Source organism: Lepidochelys kempii, chromosome 3 (assembly GCF_965140265.1).
Source record: "Lepidochelys kempii isolate rLepKem1 chromosome 3, rLepKem1.hap2, whole genome shotgun sequence".
In the NCBI taxonomy this organism is placed as follows: domain Eukaryota; kingdom Metazoa; phylum Chordata; order Testudines; family Cheloniidae; genus Lepidochelys; species Lepidochelys kempii.
Window position 1 is genome coordinate 179,324,781 of NC_133258.1, and position 22,003 is coordinate 179,346,783.

General features: G+C 45.0%; 1 protein-coding gene across 4 annotated transcripts in view; it reads left to right on the forward strand.

The window, feature by feature from the left end:
• The window catches only part of PSME4 (proteasome activator subunit 4), a 218,182-nt gene that overhangs the window by 145,529 nt on the left and 50,650 nt on the right, over positions 1 to 22,003 (forward strand). For all 4 annotated transcript variants that reach the window (XM_073339167.1, XM_073339165.1, XM_073339166.1 and 1 more), the window contains 4 exons: positions 1,776 to 1,845; positions 4,462 to 4,587; positions 5,240 to 5,392; positions 16,018 to 16,122. In XM_073339167.1, the coding sequence (XP_073195268.1) occupies positions 1,776 to 1,845; positions 4,462 to 4,587; positions 5,240 to 5,392; positions 16,018 to 16,122 (454 nt within the window). The remainder of the gene's footprint in view (positions 1 to 1,775; positions 1,846 to 4,461; positions 4,588 to 5,239; positions 5,393 to 16,017; positions 16,123 to 22,003) is intronic.

Sequence of the window (22,003 nt, forward strand, 5' to 3'; positions counted from 1 at the left end):
ACTGTTGAAGTTAAAGGGACACTATTGGGTCAAAAATAATATTTTTAATTTTCTTAACTATAATTAAAACTGAAAATTTTAAAAATCTATTTTCCTTCTTATTTGTGCTACTTGTTTACCTTTTGCACTTCTCCTGGCTTGGACAATGAAAATAGTCTCCATTTCCATGTTTATTGCAAATCAAGTTTCCAGCCAATTGTGATGTGAGCTTTTTGTGTGCTGCAAACATCGTGGGGAATATTTTTTTTTTAACTATTTCTGTTGGAATTGCATCTGTTGGTCTTGGATTTTGTAAAAGCTTGTTTTACAATCAATCATTAAAAAAATATTGGGGGGCTAAATTTTCCCCAATGATGCCCTTTTTTAACGCTAGGTTTGAGAACTGTTTATGATTGTCATCAAATTAAGCTTTTGTCACATGCTATGAAAGTATAGGAGAAGATTACTGAAAAGCGTGTATATGGAATGGTTGAAATGTGAAAGGGTCAGTATGGATTCATGCTGGGAAGGAACACAATTAGTGACATATTTGCTCTGTTAATCCTCATGGAGAAGTTCAGAGAAAAGAGACAGCAACTGGGTTTGATCTTTGTGGACTCGAAGAAGGCATACATTCGTCTGATTAGAGTAAAGTTTGTGACAGAGGTGTGCCAGAAAGTTTTATGTCCATCTAAACCAGGATATGTATGATGAAGTGATTACCGTAGTCAAAACTAAATGGGGCTACCATAGAGAATTTCCAGTAAACATTGGCCTACACTGCGCATCAGCATTGAGCCCCTTTGTATTTGCAGTTGTTATGGACTTGATGAGAATATACAAAGGGAACCGCTTTGGAACATGATGTTTGCTGATGACATAGTAATATGTACAGAAGATTGTGAAACCTGGCAAGCCAGTTTTGAACAGTGGCAGCATAGTTTTGAGCAGGCGGGGCTTAGCGTCAATGTCGGTAAGACTGAGGATATGATGAATGAGGGAAAAGGACTCAACATAGAGGATATTGCAGGCAGAGAGATTAGAAGAATAAAACAATTTAAATACCTAGGATTACTTTTTGTTGACGATAGTGCCCTCATGAGTGATGCCCAGCATTACACTAAAGTTGTATGGTGCAAATGGTGGGAGCTGACCCCCAGTTCTCTGTGACAAAAAATGTCATTAAAGTTTATAAAACTGTATTTGACCCATCTTAATGTAGAGAAGAGAAACTTAACCAGTCACAAGAAGATAAATCAGTATGCTCTCCATCACGGAAATGAAGATGTCAGGATGGTCAGATGGTTGGGCACTTCAAGATAGAGATCAGAACGAGGTTGCAAGTGGCCTAATGTGTGTTGCTCCAATTGAAGACAAGTTTAGGGAGGCTATTATACATTGGTATGGGCATATCCAACAGGTACCAGAGTGTTAAAAAAGTAGGATGGCTCTTGCAGTGATTATGGATTGAAGAGATCCAAAGGGGAGACCAAAGACTCTTTACATTGGCTGGATATCAGCAGATGTCAAAGAGATCAGTCTGCACAACAGCCTGGTTTACAATCATGTGTTTTGGAAGAAGGCTATAAGTGTCACCAACCCCAAATAGTGGAGGCAAGAGAGAAGAAGGTTTCAAAAATGTTTAAGATATTAGAAATTTGCTTTAGATTTTGGTGTTCGAGTCCACAGATTTAATTTAATATCAGTATATAGAATGTCGAGAATTAGCAGAATTGTTTTTTGTTCTTTCATTTATTTTGGAAGTAATGCTAATATATATTTCCTCTAACATTTAGAAATATGGTAGTTTATGCTTCTGCTGAGCAACAACCAAAGCTTGGGAGGAGGAGAGAGGAGTTGGTAGAGGTAAGCATGCTAGGATTTCTTTTTTTTTTCCTTTTTTTTTTTGAGAGTCTGGATTGTTCTGATTCAAGACTGGCACAGATTATTTGTGACTTTTAAGTCATTAGAGCACGGAACAATCATCAAGATAATGTTTGAAATAAGTTGATGGCCACATTGAATGGCTAATTACTAGGGCTGTCAATCATAGTGAATGCATACAATTAACTCAAAATAAATTAATGCATTAATCACACACCAGGGCGCTGTGCTTAGGGGGGTGCCGCTGCCTGCCTTCTCCCCCTGCCGCCCTGCTCCACTGCTGCTCCCACCTCCTCCTTCTCTCCCCCATGGAGCTGCCCCTGGCCAAGCTGCTCCAGACCGGGAGCCTGCCTTCTGCCTGCTGTGCAGAGCTGATGTCTGGGTGTCCCTGTGTACCCATTTGCTGCTGATCTGGGGCCAGGGAACATGGGAAGCTTGGCTGCTGCTGGCCTTAGGGGTGGGCAGGCTGGGCCAGGGCACCAGGGGCACCTCTGGAGCAGGAGTGCTCTTCCTCCACCCACTGCTCTGCTCTGCAGCCACTGCTGCTTCTACTCCGCACACCCAAGGTGCTCAGCACTGGTACCCTCCTCTCTGCTGTGCAGAGTGGGCTGGGGGCTAATGTTGGGGTTCCCATCTTCCTCCCCATGTACCCAGTCTCTGCTAAGCTAGGGTGGAGTGACAGGGAGCCTGTTTGCTGCTGCCTCTGGGTCAGGAGCGGGAGCCACCTGCGGCTGCTGCAGTCTGAACAAGTGTTCAGGCTGGGGAGTGCTCTGCTTAAAGAGACAGTGCGCTGAACATACTCACTTCCCCAACACACACACTGTCTCTCACACATACGCAGTTTGTCTCTCACACACATACACACTCCCCCAACACACACCTACTCTGGGTCTCACACTTCCCCCCAACACACACACACTTTCCCCAATCCAGAAATATTTAAGTGATATTCTATTATTGGTTTCAGAGTAACAGCTGTGTTAGTCTGTATTCGCAAAAAGAAAAGGAGTACTTGTGGCACCTTAGAGACTAACCAATTTATTTGAGCATGAGCTCATTCTATTATTGTTTAATAGTGAAATTAAAACTGCAATTAATCATGGTTTATTTTAATCTCACAATTAATTGTGATTAATATTTTTAATCATTTGACAGCCCTACTAATTACCAATTTTGCTGATTGTAGTTGATAGTGTCAACAAGGAGGTGAGTACAGACACTAAACTTTCTACCCTAAAGGTGGCTCTTCCAGAACAGGATTGATGCATAATGGCAACATGGTGTGGGGAAGGCCTGCTATTCCAGTTCTGTGAATAAACAGGATTTCTGCCTCAGACGCTATCAGTCCAGCCCTTTCACAATCATTACTTTTATCTGAAACTAACGTTTCTTAGTCTTTCGTTATCATGCTAAATAAGCCTTACAATTTGTTTTTAATTCATGTAACCAAATATATATTTTTGCAGCTGTTGCATCATCTCTAATCTTCCTCTTTTGAGAAAGGTTAGTGAGAGTCCTAGAACTAACTTGCAGTACTATCATCTTGATCCTTCCAGTCTGCTAGTTTTGGTGGTCGATCGCCTCCTGATGTAGAGCAAAGATCAGATAGATCTGAAAGTCAATCAGTTGCTTTTGATGCCTCTGCCGCATTGTGGTGTTTGATGTACTTGCTGATGCTGGTGTGGACTGGTGGAGTTTCCTTGGAATGCAAAGGCTTGATTGAATTACTGATGACATTGTCATTTTATTTAGATTTTTAATATTCTACCATAGGTGGTGTTGGTGCCTATTTTAAAAAAAAAAAAAAAAAAAAGTAAGTGCGCCTAGAATTATGTAGTGGGTTCACAGCAATAGATACATTATGAAAAAAAATATTTCTGAGACATTTTAATCCTTTCCAGTCAGGCATGGCCTGGATTTGTAGAGGCATATAAAATAGGAATACAGAATTTGACTTCCAGGTGTATGCAATGCGTGGACACAATTTTAAACATGTGAGTTAAAATTGATTTAATTTGGACTCACATGCTTAAAGGTAAGGGTATTTTCAAGTGCCTTACTGAATTGGAGCGTGTATGAGGGGAAAGAATGAAAATGAGAAATGACTGAAAGTGTGAAACCAAAATAAATTTTAAAAAATACTATGGAAAATTGCTATACAAGGGACCCAATTTTCAGATTAGTTGGGATACATTTTGCTTAAAAATGTGACCGTGTCAGTGCTTCATAGTTTCTCTAATGAGTGGTTCGTGAAATGATGATAAAGATTTTGAAGTGATCAGGAGAGTAATCATGAGTACAGAGCTGGTGTCCATAGTAAGTGCCATTGGAAATGGCCGCTTTGAAAGCATTATATTAGTGGAAGGAAAGATGGCCCAACATCACTATAGGACTAAAAACCTCTGGGTACTAAGATGTTGACCTAATGCTTGTTTGGGGAAAATGGAGACTGTGGGCATGATTTGGATTCCTTTTTTGGCAAAAGTAGAAAAAAATAAGAATTAGGACTTGGAAAGATCTTTACCCCCCAGATGAGACTCTTGTGGTAGCTAAGCACCTTGAATTTAAACTAAGGCTTATCACTGTTTTCTTTTACAGGCAGAACAAATCATATATGATCGCTTTTCCGATCCAAAATTTGTTGAGCAGTTAATAAAGTTTCTATCTCTAGAAGACAGAAAAGGAAAAGACAAATTTAATCCTCGCAGATTTTGCCTTTTCAAGGTAACTAGATTTTTATGGATAAATTAATTTCCTTATATAGATAATTATCAAATCAGTGTGAAAAGCATTGCATTCAGTGACCCAAGCTATCGCTGTTGTTAAATGTTGAGAGAAGGTATGCCCTAAGCACCACTATGACTAACTTCATTATACTGTCTTTTGAATTCTCCAAATATATTTTTCCCTTATAGTGGTGATATAGAGAGGGTATATACATTTGGGGATAATTCTATTTTGAACATATGAGAAACATTACCTAACTATATATTTAAACTTTAAATTTGTTTCTCAATCTCCTATGTCTCTTACGGAGAAAATATAGTTAAGACTAATAACACTATGTTAATATATATAAATTTGGTTAAATAATTAAAAACTTGTGCAACTGAAAATGATGCAACATGTATGTGTACTACCCATATTTGTATATTGTATCTCCTACAGCAGTAGGTGGATCCAATTCTGAGGTGTTTAGGACAATAAATAGGAAAAGGAACATTCCATACAGAATTAACATTACTACTTTTTCAGTGACAGTAGCAATACAAACTGCTGCTCTTATCAGCCTGGAATATTAATATAAATTGCATGCAATGTTAAAGGTTAAAAATATTTTAAGTGAAACATTTTTAAGTGTAATCTTGTTTAACAGGGCATATTCAGAAACTTTGATGATGCCTTCTTGCCAGTTCTAAAGCCCCACTTGGAACATCTGGTAGCAGACTCTCATGAAAGTACCCAGCGATGTGTAGCTGAAATTATAGCTGGTCTGATAAGAGGCTCTAAACACTGGACATTTGAAAAGGTGTGTATATAACATTTTAAGTGGTTTGCAAAAGTAAAGGAATCAATTCCAGCTGTTTAATCAGCATGTGCTCATCAACTGAATGGCCAGGTTGAAGGTCTTTCAGCATATTACTTAAAAACTAACTTTCACGTGCTACCTTAAAAATTCATTTCTACTCTGAAAAGTGACTCTCTTTAAATATCAGAAGGGTAGCCGTGTTAGTCTGGATCTGTAAAAGCGGTAAAGAGTCCTGTGGTACCTTATAGACCGACGTATTGGAGCATAAGCTTTCGTGGGTGAATACCCACTTTATCGGATGCATGCATGCATCTGATGAAGTGGGTATTCACCCACAAAAGCTTATACTCCAATACGTCTTTTAGACTATAAGGTGCCACAGGACTCTGTCTCTTCAAGTAGTATTGTGGAATCCCAAGTTTATTGGGTCTCAATGATTTTCAGATTTAAATGTGCTCAGTATGCAAGAAAAAACATATTTTTTTTAACTTCCAGCCCTGTAAACTCAGTCCAAGATCTGAAAGTCAAGCTGTGTTCTTTCCATATTCTGAATCATCAGCAGTAATGAAGATTCTTCTTCGAGGGGTGTCCCTCTGGGTGCTCCACTGTAGGTGTCGGTGCGCCTCTGTGCCGCTGTTCGGAGACGGTTACAGCAGCACCCGTATCGGCCGTGCATGTGCGGCGCCTGCCTCACATACCAGTCTTGTCTTAATAGTACGCATGCGCGGCCGAACTCCTTAGTTCCTTCTCTACCATCCCTGGCCAGAGTTGGACCTACAGCATACTTGTTAAAACTTTTTCTCTTACCCATTCTACATCCTTTTTCCCCTTAGTTTAGCACTCTAGGTACTAGATAAGTTCAACCCTTTTTAAAAAAAAAAAAATTCAAAATGGTGACTCTTGCAACCACAATTCCAGCACCGAAGCAGGGAGATTGGTTTTCAGCCTCCGACCTGCAGGGTGCTTATGTTCCATACATCCTGCCCACAGACTTTTTGTCCTCTTCGTTCTGAGCTCGCAACACTACCAATACAGGGTCCTACCTTTCGGCCTCTCAACTGCGCCTCGTGTCTTTTCCAAACTCCTCGCAGTCGTAACAGTTAATCTCAGAAGCTAGGGAATCATAATTTTTACTTACCTCGACAACTGCCTTTTCAAAGCCAGGACCCTCCAAGAAGCCATTCAGTCCACACAATGGACAGTCCAATGTTTCCATACTCTTGGCCTGCGAATGAACAAAGAAAAACTACGCTCACTCCCACCCCACAACTGGAGTTCATAGGAGCACATTTCGACTCACGCAAAAGAATAGCATCTCTCCCACTCCACCTTCTCAACATCATCAACCTTTTGGTTAGCAAGGTGTACAACAGTCCACATGTGACTGCACAAGATTGCCTACAGCTCCTAGGCCACATGCACTTTTGTAGTCAGGAATGCTCGCCTCTTCATGGGATGTTTCCAAAGTTGGATGACCACTGTTTACAGACCAAATGTCCATGGTCTGAACAACCCTTTACACATACCTCCCACAGTGAAGGACTCCCTCCACTGGTGGACATTGCCCCACAACCTTTGCTCTGGGGTCCCCTTTCTACAGGACGTCCCGCCGGTTATCATAACTACGGACGCATCCCTTATGGGATAGGGAGCACACATGCCCTAATACACTGCCCAGGGGCTTTTGTCTCCTGCCGAGAAGTCCCTTCACATCAACGTCTAGAACTCTGAATGATACTCAAGGCCTGCCGCCAATTTCTCCCCTTCAGACAAAACCAACATGTCAGGATAAGGACTGACAACATTGCCTGCATGTTCTATGTAAACAGGCAGGGGGTGGGGGTGGGGCGATCCCACTCACTTTCTACAGAAGCACAATGTCTAAATATCAGCTGCATACTTACTTGGCTCTCTCAATTCCACCGCAGATTACCTCAGCTGAAGATTTCCCATAGACCATGAATGGGAACTAAACAAGGATATAGTATTAGACATATTTCATACATGGGGATCATAGAATCATAGAATATCAGGGTTGGAAGGGACCCCAGAAGGTCATCTAGTCCAACCCCCTGCTCAAAGCAGGACCAATTCCCAGTTAAATCATCCCAGCCAGGGCTTTGTCAAGCCTGACCTTAAAAACCTCTAAGGAAGGAGATTCTACCACCTCCCTAGGTAACGCATTCCAGTGTTTCACCACCCTCTTAGTGAAAAAGTTTTTCCTAATATCCAATCTAAACCTCCCCCACTGCAACTTGAGACCATTACTCCTCATTCTGTCATATGCTACCATTGAGAACAGTCTAGAGCCATCCTCTTTGGAACCCCCTTTCAGGTAGTTGAAAGCAGCTATCAAATCCCCCCTCATTCTTCTCTTCTGCAGGCTAAACAATCCCAGCTCCCTCAGCCTCTCCTTATAACTCATGTGTTCCAGTCCCCTAATCATTTTTGTTGCCCTTCGCTGGACTCTCTCCAATTTATCCACATCCTTCTTGAAGTGTGGGGCCCAAAACTGGACACAGTACTCCAGATGAGGCCTCACCAATGTCGAATAGAGGGGAACGATCACGTCCCTCGATCTGCTCGCTATGCCCCTACTTATACATCCCAAAATGCCATTGGCCTTCTTGGCAACAAGGGCACACTGCTGACTCATATCCAGCTTCTCGTCCACTGTCACCCCTAGGTCCTTTTCTGCAGAACTGCTGCCTAGCCATTCGGTCCCTAGTCTGTAGCTGTGCATTGGGTTCTTCCGTCCTAAGTGCAGGACCCTGCACTTATCCTTATTGAACCTCATCAGATTCCTTTTGGCCCAATCTTCCAATTGGTCTAGGTCCTTCTGTATCCTATCCCTCCCCTCCAGCGTATCTACCACTCCTCCCAGTTTAGTATCATCCGCAAATTTGCTGAGAGTGCAATCCACACCATCCTCCAGATCATTTATGAAGATATTGAATAAAACCGGCCCCAGGACCGACCCCTGGGGCACTCCACTTGATACCGGCTGCCAACTAGACATGGAGCCATTGATCACTACCCGTTGAGCCCGACAATTTAGCCAGCTTTCTACCCACCTTATGGTGCATTCATCCAGCCCATACTTCCTTAACTTGCTGACAAGAATACTATGGGAGACCGTGTCAAAAGCTTTGCTAAAGTCAAGAAACAATACATCCACTGCTTTCCCTTCATCCACAGAACCAGTAATCTCATCATAAAAGGCGATTAGATTAGTCAGGCATGACCTTCCCTTGGTGAATCCATGCTGGCTGTTCCTGATCACTTTCCTCTCATGCAAGTGCTTCAGGATTGATTCTTTGAGGACCTGCTCCATGATTTTTCCAGGGACTGAGGTGAGGCTGACTGGCCTGTAGTTCCCAGGATCTTCCTTCTTCCCTTTTTTAAAGATTGGCACTACATTAGCCTTTTTCCAGTCATCCGGGACTTCCCCGGTTCGCCACGAGTTTTCAAAGATAATGGCCAGTGGCTCTGCAATCACAGCCGCCAATTCCTTCAGCACTCTCGGATGCAACTCGTCCGGCCCCATGGACTTGTGCACGTCCAGCTTTTCTAAATAGTCCCTAACCGCCTCTATCTCCACAGAGGGCTGGCCATCTCTTCCGCATTTTGTGATGCCCAGCGCAGCAGTCTGGGAGCTGACCTTGTTAGTGAAAACAGAGGCAAAAAAAGCATTGAGTACATTAGCTTTTTCCACATCCTCTGTCACTAGGTTGCCTCCCTCATTCAGTAAGGGGCCCACACATTCCTTGGCTTTCTTCTTGTTGCCAACATACCTGAAGAAACCCTTCTTGTTACTCTTGACATCTCTGGCTAGCTGCAGCTCCAGGTGCGATTTGGCCCTCCTGATAACATTCCTACATGCCAGAGCAATATTTTTATACTCTTCCCTGGTCATATGTCCAACCTTCCACTTCTTGTAAGCTTCTTTTTTATGTTTAAGATCCGCTAGGATTTCACCATTAAGCCAAGTTGGTCGCCTGCCATATTTACTATTCTTTCGACTCATCGGGATGGTTTGTCCCTGTAACCTCAACAGGGATTCCTTGAAATACAGCCAGCTCTCCTGGACTCCTTTCCCCTTCAAGTTAGTCCCCCAGGGGATCCTGGCCATCCGTTCCCTGAGGGAGTCGAAGTCTGCTTTCCTGAAGTCCAGGGTCCGTATCCTGCTGCTTACCTTTGTAAGGGATACCCAACCACAGACCTTTTCACAACTGCAGCAAACAAGAAATGCCCAAGGCTTTGTTCTAGGCAAACACTCCTCGGGGGATGCATTCATGAACTAGGCAAACACTCCTCGAGGGATGCATTCGTGTTCCCATGGAACACCAACCTAACGTATGCATTTCCCCGATACCACTCGTACACAAAGTACTGATCAAAATACGAACAGACCAAGCCAGGGTCATAATGATCACCCCTACGTGGCCCAGACAGGCATGGTACCCTTTTCTTGCCAAGATGGCGCTTTCCGCACCCATCCCACTACCTCTCCGCCCAAATCTCTTGTCCCAAGAACACGGTCTACTACTCCACCCCAGTTTAACCATGTTACACCTCAGGGTTTGGCTCCTTCATGGCTCTCTCATGCAGAGTGAACTTGCTGGGAGAAGGTTTGAAATATACTCCCTCATAGCACAACAAATTGTACACACACCACCTACCTTCCTAACTGGACAAGATTTACATACCCGTGGGCTGCCACAGAAACCGCTCCTTTTTTCCGTGCTTCTCCCGTTAATCCTTGACTATCTGTTAGAGATTAAACTCTCTGGACTCTCCCTGAGTTCCATCAAAGTCCACTTGGCTGCAGTTACAATGTTCCATGATGCCATCGATGATAGGCCTATCTTTGCTCACCCAATTACTAAGCGATTTCTTAAGGAACCCTATACCCAGACAGCAATCCGCCTAATCCACCTTGGAACTTTCTCCTAGCCTTAACATGCCTAACCCAAAAACCATTTGAACCATTAGCCACATGTTCCCTCCTACATCTCTCTATGAAAACTGCATTTCTGGTAGCAATTACCTCTGCGAGACGCACAGGAGAAATTGCAGCACTCATGGCAGATCTGCCATGCACCATATTTTTTAAGCACAAAGTCACCCTATGCTTACTCCCGAGAATTCTACCGAAAGTGCACTCATCTTTCCATGTCAATGAGCCTATCCATCTCCCTACCTTTTTCCATAAGCACATGCAAATTCCTTTGAATCTACGATGCTCACTTTAGACGTGCGCAGAGCTTTGTCCTTCTACTTGGACAGGACTAAAACCTTCAGGCATTCCAACAAGCTATTCGTCCCCATTGCAGAGCGCTCTAAGGGCTCATCTATCTCTAACCACAGACTTTCCAACAGAATCTCGAGTTGCATTTGTCTCTGCTATCAATTACAGAATGTGACTCCCCCTACTTTTATCAGGACTCACTCCACCAAATCCCTGGCAGCCTCAGTGGCTTTTCTACGTAACGTCCCCCGTAACGACATTTCCAGAGCTGCCATTTGGGCTTCTGAAAATACATTTGCAAAACATTATGCTCTTACACAGGGACCCATCACCAATACATGTGTGGGCAGAGCTGTTCTATCTACTGCATTCCTTCCAGATTCAAAGTCCCTACCTCCTTGAGAGATACCTACTTTGGAGCACCCACAGGGACACCTCTCGAAGAAGAAGAGGAGAACACTCACCTGTGCAGTAACTGGCGTTCTTCAAGATGAGTGTCCCTGTAGGTGCTCCACTCCCCACCCTCCTCCCCTCTACTTTGGAGCTGGGGCGGCCTCCATTATAGAGAAGGAACTGAGGAGTTCGGCCGCGCATGCGCAATATTAAGACAAGACTGGTATGTGTGAGGCAGGCTTTGCGCATGCGCAGCCGATACGGGTACTGCTGTAAAAATCTCTGAACAACGGCGCAGGGGCTCATCGACACCTACAGTGGAGCACCCACAGGGACACTCATCTCGAAGAACATCAGTTACTGCACAGGTGAGTAACCTCCCCTTCTGCAGACCAGATTATTACTTCATTTATACTTAGGCAACTACATAGTTTGCTGATTATACTCCATGACACCTGCACAAACCCATAGCCTTGAACTTTTCCATAAATATATACATTCATGCATAGCTTTAGACATTGCCATTGATGTGCAGGGCAGGATAAAATCTAGGTTGCCAAATCTTAGCTGTGTTGGTTCAGTAATACTAAAATAAGCACTGACTTATTTGTTTTTAAAATAAACAGAAATAACTCTGGATACACAGAGCAAATATGAATTAGAAGGTGTCAGTTTCACTTTTCAGAGTAAACAGCATTTTAAAATGTCAAAGAAAAATAATGTGCTGAATAGTGCTGGGTGATTTTTCAGTTCAGCTAGAAAGTGGAAAAGTCAGGGGAAAATATTCAGTTTGGTTCTGAAAATAATTTAGAATTTGGAAAAGTCCATTTTGGGCCTGCAAACTTCATGGGTCAGAGGGTGTTTCTTTAGAAGCTATAGCCCAGTGGTTTGGGCACAGCCTGGGATGTGGGAGATCCAGGTTTGAATCCCCACTCTGGAGCAGGGATTTGAACTCAGATTCTACAGATGTCTCAGATGAGCATCCTAACCACCAAGCTATAGGTGTGTTGCTTTTATTTTTTCTTGTTGAAGCTGTTACACTTTGTAGCTGTAGATGTGCCTGATTCCGAGGAGGGAATTAAATCCACAGCTCCTACCTCCTAGGTGAGTGCCTTAATCATCATGCTATAGAGTTGCGCTCTCTCTTCCCAGTGAATATTTAAGTGTTTCTATAAACTGGAAGAACTTCAGCGGGAGAGATTAAGAACAGTCCCATAGCGTGGTGGTTAGGATGCTCAGGTGAGGTGGGGCCATTAAGGGGGCAAATCTTTGTTCCAGTCCCTGCTCCAGAATTAGGGGTTCAGGCCTGGGTCTTTCACATACCAGCCAAGTGCCTTAATCAGGGCCTGTGTTACCTAAATGACACCCTGAGTGAGACTGGGGGGTGGAGCTGGGTGAGGGATGGAGCTCGACTGGCGGTGGAGTGGAGGTGCATGTGGATCAGGGCTGGAGGCGAAGCTGGGAGTGGAGCATGGGACGGGGTTGGACCGGGGCTGGAGGCAGAGCTGGGAGTGTGGCGAGGATGTGGAGTGGAGGTGCAGGTAGAGCAAGGGATGGGGGGCAAAGCAGGGGTACAGGCGGAGCAGAGGATGGGGGCGGACCAGAGCTGGGGGAGGAACTGGGGAGGAGGCAGGATGGAGAGAAGATGCAGGTGGCGCAGGGGTTAGGGCCAGAGTGAGGCTGGAGGTGGACCGTGGGCTGCGGCTGTGAGGATCAGGGTGGCAGGAGGCTGTTATTGTGACACTCTCTTGGCAGCCCCCCTACCGCGGCACCTTGAGCAATCGCCCATGCTAAGGTTGGCCCTGGCCCTAACCACTGGGGTAAAGGTGTCAAAGGACAGACTCTCTCTCTTTGCTGAAAAAGTTTTCCCCAGTTGAAACTGATCAGTCAAATTCACAGTTATAGGTCATCTGAAATTTCATTTTTGTGTGAATAGGCTTTTTTTCCAAAAAAAAATTCTGTAGTGCTGAATGTATTTTTAGGTTTTTAGCTACTTTTGGCGGCAAAACAAAATCACCTCAACATAAAACCTTTTGTGGCAAAGTTAAAGCGACAAAGCATCAGTGTAGACACTGCTGTTTGTTTTGTCGACAGAACTGGCTTCCCCCAATATCCCACAATGCTGGCTGTGACTGCTCTGCTCACTGTTTTGATATCTGCTGTCCAGCAGGCATGTGCCCCTTCACTTTCAAAGCTCCAGGAAGTATCTGACAGCTGAGCATGCTGCTCCGCTTGGGGAACAAAGAGCAAATAATTGGAAAGCTCCTGTTCTGCCTTGCGCTGGGAACACAGCGGCCGGTTGGCAGACTGCTGCTGCAGGGAGCAAGGCGGGGGTGGGCCGGGGAAGGAGAGGACTTCTATGCTGCTTTGATGTTCCTCAGGACGGAGAGTTCACAGAGCTGCTCAGGATGCCGCTCCTGGCATCTGAGGAAGCTGTGGGAGAACTGAGGGAATCACAGAACCATAGGCAGGCAGGCAGAACGGGTTGCTTCGGAAGAGACTGCTGTGCCGAGCAGAGCCAGGGGCTGATGTGGGGGAGGGATGTCCCCCTCCTCCTGCCTCAGGATAGGTCGGTCAGCCTACTGTCTTCCCCTGCCCCAGACACACCACTCTCCTCTCCCTCCCCCTATACACTTCAGTTGAAAAAGCAGCTGACAATCTACTAGGATGCCCCAGGAAGGGAACGATGGGATTGAGAAACCTGCATCATGTGATGCTGTACCTACCCCATGAGGCAATGCAGACTCTTCCCAAAGTCCCAGCCGGTTGCATAGTGGGATAGCTATCACATTGCACTGCTCTCTGTCAAAGCAAGAGCTGCTAGTGTGGATGCACTCCGCCATCACAAGGAGCTAGTGTGGACATGAAACAGTGGCTTTAATTAAAGCGGCATAACTTTTGCCGACAAAACTTTGTAATGTAGACAAGGCCTTAAATTAATGTTAACATAATTAGCTATTCATTGCTTATTACTGCATTAAAAAAAAATTAAGAATACTGTGTTGCAAACACAGAATAAAATATCTGAGACGGGATACTACAAAAGTGGCCTGTCGTTCGTTGGGATTTTTCTTTGTGCTCCAAAACAATATGTAGAATACTGTGTCGTTCTATCTTGAATCAACTGATCAATCTCTAGAAAGTGTACTAAACAAGTAAAACCTCTTGATGTGCACCCAAACCCCAACACCATCTAGTAATAGAGAAAATGAGTCATTAACAGTCTTGAAGTATTGAAGAAATTAAAGAGATTGTTGAAAAGCATATTCAAGTCTCTTAATTCAGTTGTACTGAATGTTGTACTCCACAAAAAGTGTACATTCTAGATTTTGCTCCTTACATAGGTGACTACATTTCAGAGTGCTTTGGGATGCAAGGCACCATATAAATGTAAGATAATTTCATCCACAAGATAATGGAAGAAGATTTGCCTTGAAGGTTGATCTCCTGGCAAATCACATTCATGGGACTACTTGCTACAGTTTATATATGGTAGCTGGAAATGTTTGGAATTATATCTCACTACAGCAAGTCAGGAGATCTGGGTTCTATTGCTGCCTCTTGCACTGAGTGATTTCCAGGGATTAGCTGTGTGACCTTGGGCAAGTGATTTGACTTCTTCAGTTTCCTCATGGAAATAACACTTCCCTACCCTACATCAAAAGTATTATGAGGCTTAAATCACTAAAGTTTGGTAAGCACTTTGAGATCTTTGAACAGAATATACGTGGAAATGCAACGTATTGCTGCTGCTGTTATATTTGCCTTCTATGGCACCTCATACAAACTGCTTCCCAAAACACTTTGCAGATCTGAATCTGGGGGTTTGGCTGAGTTTGCGAGGCCTTATTCTTAATTTGGTGGCATTTCTCTGTTTAGACCAGTGATGCTTAGCTAAGGCTCCTGAACCACAAGTGGCTCTTTAATGTGTCTCCTGTGGTTCTTTGCAGCACGTGATATTAAAACATTGTGTGATTTAATTATTAACCAGTCTAAGTTATTAACCAATCGGGATGCTTTTGCTATGTTGTTAACAAATTGTAGTTGATGAAATAATAATACTTGGTGAGTCATTTTGCTGTGAGAATTATATATATAAACTAAATATTTCCCCTGGCATACTGCTTAAATATGAATATATAGTACTATACTAAATGAAACAGTGTCTTCACACTACTGTGACTCTTCTGGGAGGGGGAGGAAATTCTGCGTGCACAACATTAATTTCTGCAAAATTTTGTGTTGCGCAGTGGTGCAGAATTCGCCCAGGAGTAAATAATTGTCTACTGATCAAAGAACTGGTTGATGACAGCCAATAACACTTTTCAGTGTAACAAAACCCCCATCTCAGCTCTGCCCATCTTCCCAATACAGTTTTTAAATGGAGACATCCTGAAAGAGAAAAGATGGAAGGGAGAGAAAATAATAAGAATGGTGCGGAGAATGGAGTGAATGGGGATGACAGAGCCCCTGGCACAGGAGGGAAGGCGGGATTGGGGAACACATTGAACTTTTGGCATTGGAGGACATGGGGTGAGAATTGGGGGCACACAGAGACCCAGCATGGAGGAAGGGGTGGCTGGTTGCAGAAGTAGAAGGGGATGGGAGGGTGGCACACAGGGAATGTGGGGAGAGACTAGATGAATGCAAGGAGTCCCTGGTGTGTGCAAAGCACTCAGCCTACAGAAGCAACAAAATCTGCAATCCTGTAGTAGTATTGTACTTAAACTGAAAAAACCCAAGAGGCTGCATATCTATGAACTTGACTGAGCAGTACTTCAGAGCACCCTGTAAATAAAACAGAAAAAGATGTTGGCAGTTTGAATTGTTGCCTTTCCTGGTAATTTTTTTTCAGGATTCTAATAATTTTGAGCTACTGTACGAAGCAAATTTCTCTTTGAGGGGTTGGGAGTTAGAGAAGTTAAGTAGGAGCCATACATGGCAAAATCCATAATCTCACCTTTGCTTTTCTGTTGAGTAGGTAGAGAAGCTTTGGAAGCTTTTGTGCCCACTACTTCGAACAGCTTTATCCAATATTACCGTGGAAACTTATAATGATTGGGGAACATGTATAGCAACTTCCTGTGTAAGTTCTCAATATTGCTTAGCTTTGCTCGTTATTCATGTTAAAATAAATTAAACACACACATTTTTGGTAATATGTAAATAACAATTTTATGAAGAAAAATATTTAGATTTATTCTATTAGGATTAAATTCAGAGTAGTAAATCCAACCTAAAAATTGCATTATATACTAATTCTTGAAGTCCTACAGAAAACAGTAAAATACATTTTCTCATTCACAATTGTGGATGCTTTTTCTTCTGGAAGTATAGTTCACACTTTCATCTGCTTTCTAGTTTTGTGATAGCTATGTAAGAGGTAGTTATTGATGACATTAATCTCTGCACTTACTGTAAAATCTTTTACCACTAGTGCTGAATTTTTCCTTACTCTTCTTTTGAAGCTCAGACCACAGAACTGTCCTCAGTTTATAAAATAAAAAGTGCAATTTAATCATGCACGTATTGAAAAGGATCTGGAAAATATATAGATACAGATTAACGTAACTAGGGTGGCCTGTTGACCTTTAAGGGCTTGTCTACGCTTGAAATGCTACAGCAACATAGCTGCACCACTTCAGTGTAGAGCAGTGGTTCTCTGTACCCCTGGGGGTATGCAGAGGTCTTCCAGGGGGTACATCAACTCATCTAGATATTTGCCTAATTTTACAACAAGCTACATAAAATGCACTAGCAAAGTCAGAACAAACTAAAATTTCATACAGAGAATGACTTGTTTTATACTGCTCTATATACTATATGCTGAAATGTAAGCACAATATATATATTCCAATTGATTTATTTTATAATAATATGGTAAAAATGAGAAAGTAAGCAATTTTTCAGTAATAGTGTGCTGTGAACACTTTTTTGTATTTTTATGTCTGATTTTGTAAGCAAGTAGTTTTTAAGTGAGGTGAAACTTCGGGGTACGCAAGACAAATCAGACTCCTGAAACAGGTACAGTAGTCTGGAAAGGCTGAGAACCACTGGTGTAGAGGCTCCCCATAATAACGGGAGGGGTTCTTCCAACGGTGTAGTAAGCCACCTCCCCAAGACGCAGTAGCTAGGTCAACAGAAAAATTCTTCCATTGACCTAGTACTGTCTGCACGGGGGAGCTAGGTCTGCTTAACGCCGCTGCTCAGATGTATGGATTTTTCACACCCCTGAGCAACGTAGTTAAGCAAACTTAATTCTTCTTCAAGTGCTTGCTCATTCCATTCTAGCTACGTGCATGCCCACATGCACAATCATTGGAGATTTTTGGCTTAGCGGTATCTGTAGAGTTGGATGTAGCTCCCTCTTGAGTGCCATGCTCATGCGTTGGTATATTAATCACTGCCAACCCTACGCCCTCTCAGTTCCTTCATACCGCCTGTGACGGTTGGTCTGAGCACCTTGTCTTACATCCCAAGAGTGTTAGTGGTTCTTACAGTCCATTGTTCTGTCTCCTTTGTTGTTAGTCGATAGGTATTTAGACCTTTAAGGTAAGTGTTAGAGTAGTTGTTTAGGAGTTAGAGTCCCGGCTGCGACTTCGCCTCGAAGTGGGGCATGCCCCATTCCCCAGGCTTTAAGCCATGTTCATCGTGCAGCCAGCCGATAACCATTAGTGACCCCCACAAGAGCTGTTTAAAGTGTTTGGGGGAGTCCCACAGAAAGGATAAGTGCAGGATCTTCAAAAACTTTCGTCCTCGAACTCAGAAGGAGCGAGATATCCACTTGAGGGTCCTTCTCATGGAGGCTTCGCTTCATCCTACCTCGGAGCCCTCTCGATTGCTGACATGCCTGGCACCTCAGCATTGGTGTGCAGTGCACCACAGCACCAGAACCCACCCAGCACCATTCCCCCTCCGCAGTGCCTAAGAAGTGGTTGAAGTCGATGGGCCCGCTAGCACCACAGAAAAAGGGGGCTTCGGGCAAAGGACCTGTGTTAGGCCACATGCCCACCCTGGAGCTGCTTGGGGTCGGACCCCCTAGTTCAGCCAAGGACCCGCCTCTGCCAGGAGATTGAGGGACGTGATTGTTCCCCTCTATTTGACATTGGTAAGGCCTCATCTGGAGTACTGTGTCCAGTTTTGGGCCCCACACTACAAGAAGGATGTACAAAAATTGGAAAGTGTCCAGCGGAGGGCAACAGAAATGATTAGGGGGCTGGAACAAATGACTTATGAGGAGAGGCTGAGGGAACTGGGATTGTTTAGTCTGCTGAAGAGAATGATAGCTGCTTTCAACTACCTGAAAAGGGGTTCCAAAGAGGATGGCTCTAGACTGTTCTCAATGGTAGCAGATGACAGAACAAGGAGTAATGGTCTCAAGTTGCAGTGGGGGAGGTTTAGGTTGGATATTAGGAAAAACTTTTTCACTCGGAGGGTGGTGAAGCACTGGAATGCGTTACCTAAGGAGGTGGTGGAATCTCCTTCCTTTGAGGTTTTTAAGGTCAGGCTTGACAAAGCCCTGGCTGGGATGATTTAATTGGGGATGGGTCCTGCTTTGAGCAGGGGGTGGACTAGATGACCTCCTGAGGTCCCTTCCAACCCTGATATTCTAGGATTCTATGATTCTGACTTCTGGGAGCAGTAAGAGGTCCCGGCCCCTAGTAGAGACATCTTTTCCCGAAGTGGACCTGGCGGCCAAAGAGCAAGTAGGCCAACTGGCACCGCAGATGCCAACTAAGATGATGGACCTGGCCAAGGCCCCGGCATCTGTGGGCAAGATGACCTTTAAGGGCTTGTCTACGCTTGAAATGCTACAGCAACATAGCTGCTTATGGGACTGCTCCCTAAAGCAGTGGTGCATCCCCAATCCCCGGACTATAGGCGTCTGTCCCCATCACTGTGGCCCTAGCACCGCAGCCTCAGTCCCCAGTTAGAAGACACAGGTCCCTGATGCCAAGGTCTCCACCTGCAAGGCACAGGACACCTGAGTCGCGACACTGATCTCAGTACCCCTGGTACTGTCAGGTCTCCCACCAGAGTTCGCCACGGTGCAGATCACCATTGCCTAGGCGATCTCCCAGGTGGTGATTCCCCCAGTGTGGGATCGTTCCTGGTCACAGAACCGGTCTCCAGCTTCCCAGTACTGCTCTTCGGGCAGGCACCAGTCCTTGCCTTCTCCTTACAGTCACAAACAAGGGTCAGTCAGCAGACTCAGGCATCTACAGCTCTGCCCTAGTCACCAGAAGGGCAATGGTCTGAGCCTGAAGGGGTGTTCAGCCCCTTGCCTATAAAAGGCGAATTGCCACCGGCCCACGAGACTGGCATGACTCCTGTGGCGTGGAGATGGGGCAAGGCCCCTCTCAGTGGTAGTACTGGAACTTTTGAGGTGTACCTGTTATGTCAGTCCCGTACTCCCACTGTTACTCCCAGGCCTAATCGGACAAGCTGCACCTGGCACAGCCAGCACCCAAGTCAGAGCACGGTGCCAAATCTAACACGAGGGCGACATAGTAGGTACTGACACCCAAGGAGCCATCCCCGGACGAGCAAGGGGAAGCTGCACCTCCCCCTGCTATGCAGTCATCTTCATTGTCTCTGGACGAAAGAGCGGCGGGCTCCTCACAAATGAGCAGTCCCCCCGACAACTTCAAGGAGCACCAGGCCCTGCTCAAAATAGTGGCTGCCAACCTGAACTTGGAGGTCAAGGAGCTAGCAGAGGAGTCTGACGACCTCTTTAATGTTATACTCTCCTCTACCCTGTCCCAGGTCACATTGCCCGTCCACCCAGGGGTCCTTAAAATTGCCAAGTGTATGTGGCAGACCCCCTCTTCCATTCCACCTACCTCCAAGAAGGTGGAAGAGAAGTATTACCTCCCCACAAAGGGGGTTGAGTGCCTGTCACCCACTCTCCAGGGGGATCCCTGGTCGTGTCTGCTGACAACAAAAGGGACAGATGAATGGCACACTGGAAAGTAAAGATACCAAGAGGCTGAACTTGTTTGGTAAGAAAATTTATTCGACAGCCGGCCTGCAATTTTGGGTATCTAACCATCAGGCCCTGCTAGGCAGGTACAACTTCAACCTGTGGGACTCCATCAGCAAGTTTAAGGAGGGCTTCCCACATGACCGAGCCCAGGAGTTCTCTGCCTTGGTGGACGAGGGCAAAGCAGTGGCAAGAGGCACCCTCCAGATGGCCTGGGACGCTACAGACTCGGCAGCCAGGTAGTCACTTCTGCAGTGGTCATGAGGCTCAGCTGGTGGTTACAGTCCTCTGGGCTGTCCCAGGAGTTGCAGAGTACCCTTCAGGACCTTCCATTTGAGGGAGCTGCGTGACGAACAGCTCCACGGCCTTAGACTCACATGCCACCCAGTTTCTTGGGCCTTCAGACCCCTTAGAAGGCTAGAAAGCCTTTCCATCCCCCTCCACCTCCGTCGAGGTTCTGTGGTGTCCCCCAGTCCAGCTCCTCCAGGAAGTACAGGGACAAAGGATTTCAATGGTGTCACCCATCTTCTTCCCATTCCTCCCCCCAGCCTAGTTCTTCTAGAGGCCAAGGAAGCCAGAAGCAGGTGTTTTGAGGATGCACCCAAGGATGGCACCCCAGTCACTCCCCAGAATCCACCTCCTGGCTCTTTTCTCAACCTCCTGCACCCCCTCTGGTCAGGCTGGTCACGGCTCACCTCAGACCACTGGGTGCTTGACATAATATCTTTAGGCTTAACCCCTTCAAGCCTCTGGCTTTCTGCTCTCTCCTTCTCTGGTCCTGGAAGGTTACATTCCTAGTTGCGATAATGTCCGCCCACCAGTTCTCCGAGATTAGGGCGCTTACCTCGGAACCACCCTATACGGTCTTCTACAAAGACAAGGTCCAGCTGCAGCCACACCCAGCTTTCCTGCCCAAGGTGGTCTCACAGTTGCATACGGGCCAGGACTTTTACTTACCTGTCTTTTTTTCCAAAGTCGCATAAGTCAGAGGAGGAGCATAGATTCATTCCTGAGATGTCAGGAGGGTGTTAGCCTTCTACACTGAAAGGACCAAGCCATTCCGCAAGTCAACCCAGTTGTTCATCGTGGTGGCTTACAGGATGAAAGGTCATCCAGTGTCCACTCAAAGAATTTCTGCTTGTATCACTGTCTGCATTCACTGCTGTTCTGATCAGGTAGGGGTGCCACCATAACTGCCCATTCAACCAGGGCACAAGCCTCCTCGGCAACTTTCCTAGCCCAAGTGCCTATCCAGAACAGCTGTAGGGCGGCCAGCTGGTCGTCTGTCCACATGTTCATGTCCCGTTATGCACTTACCCAGCAGGCCTGGAGTGATGCTGGCTTTGGTTGAGCAGTACTAGACTGTGAACTCCAAGCCGACCTCCGAGGATACTGCTTGTGAGTCACCTAGAATGGAAGTGACATGAGCAAGCACTTGAAAAATAAAAAACTGTTACCTACCTTTTCGTTCTTCAAGATGTATTGCTCATGTCCATTTCATTATCCACCCTCCTACCTGAGTTGCCAGCAAGAAGGAACTGAGAGGGCTTAGGGTCAGCACTAATATACCAACGCATGAGTGCAGCACTGAAGAGGGCGATACAGCTGATCCTACGGATACTGCTAAGGCAAAAATCACCAATGACTGTGCGTGTGATGAGCACGCACATACGTAGAATGGAAAGGACATGAGCAACACATCTCGAAGAACAACAGCTACAAAAATTTAGGTAACCATTTTTTTTTCTAGTGTAGACCAGGCCTTGTATCCAGTAAGATTTCTCTGCACTAAATGTTAATAGTTTTTCATAACTAGATTACATCCTTTAAAATGCCATAGAATAAAAATAACACTGTTTTTAAATCACTGTACTTTACTAAGTAATTGGTAATAAATCTCTTGCGCCACTATCCATGATTAGAATACCGCATTTCTGCATGATCCTGATTTTTTTTTTTTTTACTGGACCCTAATTTTGAGAAA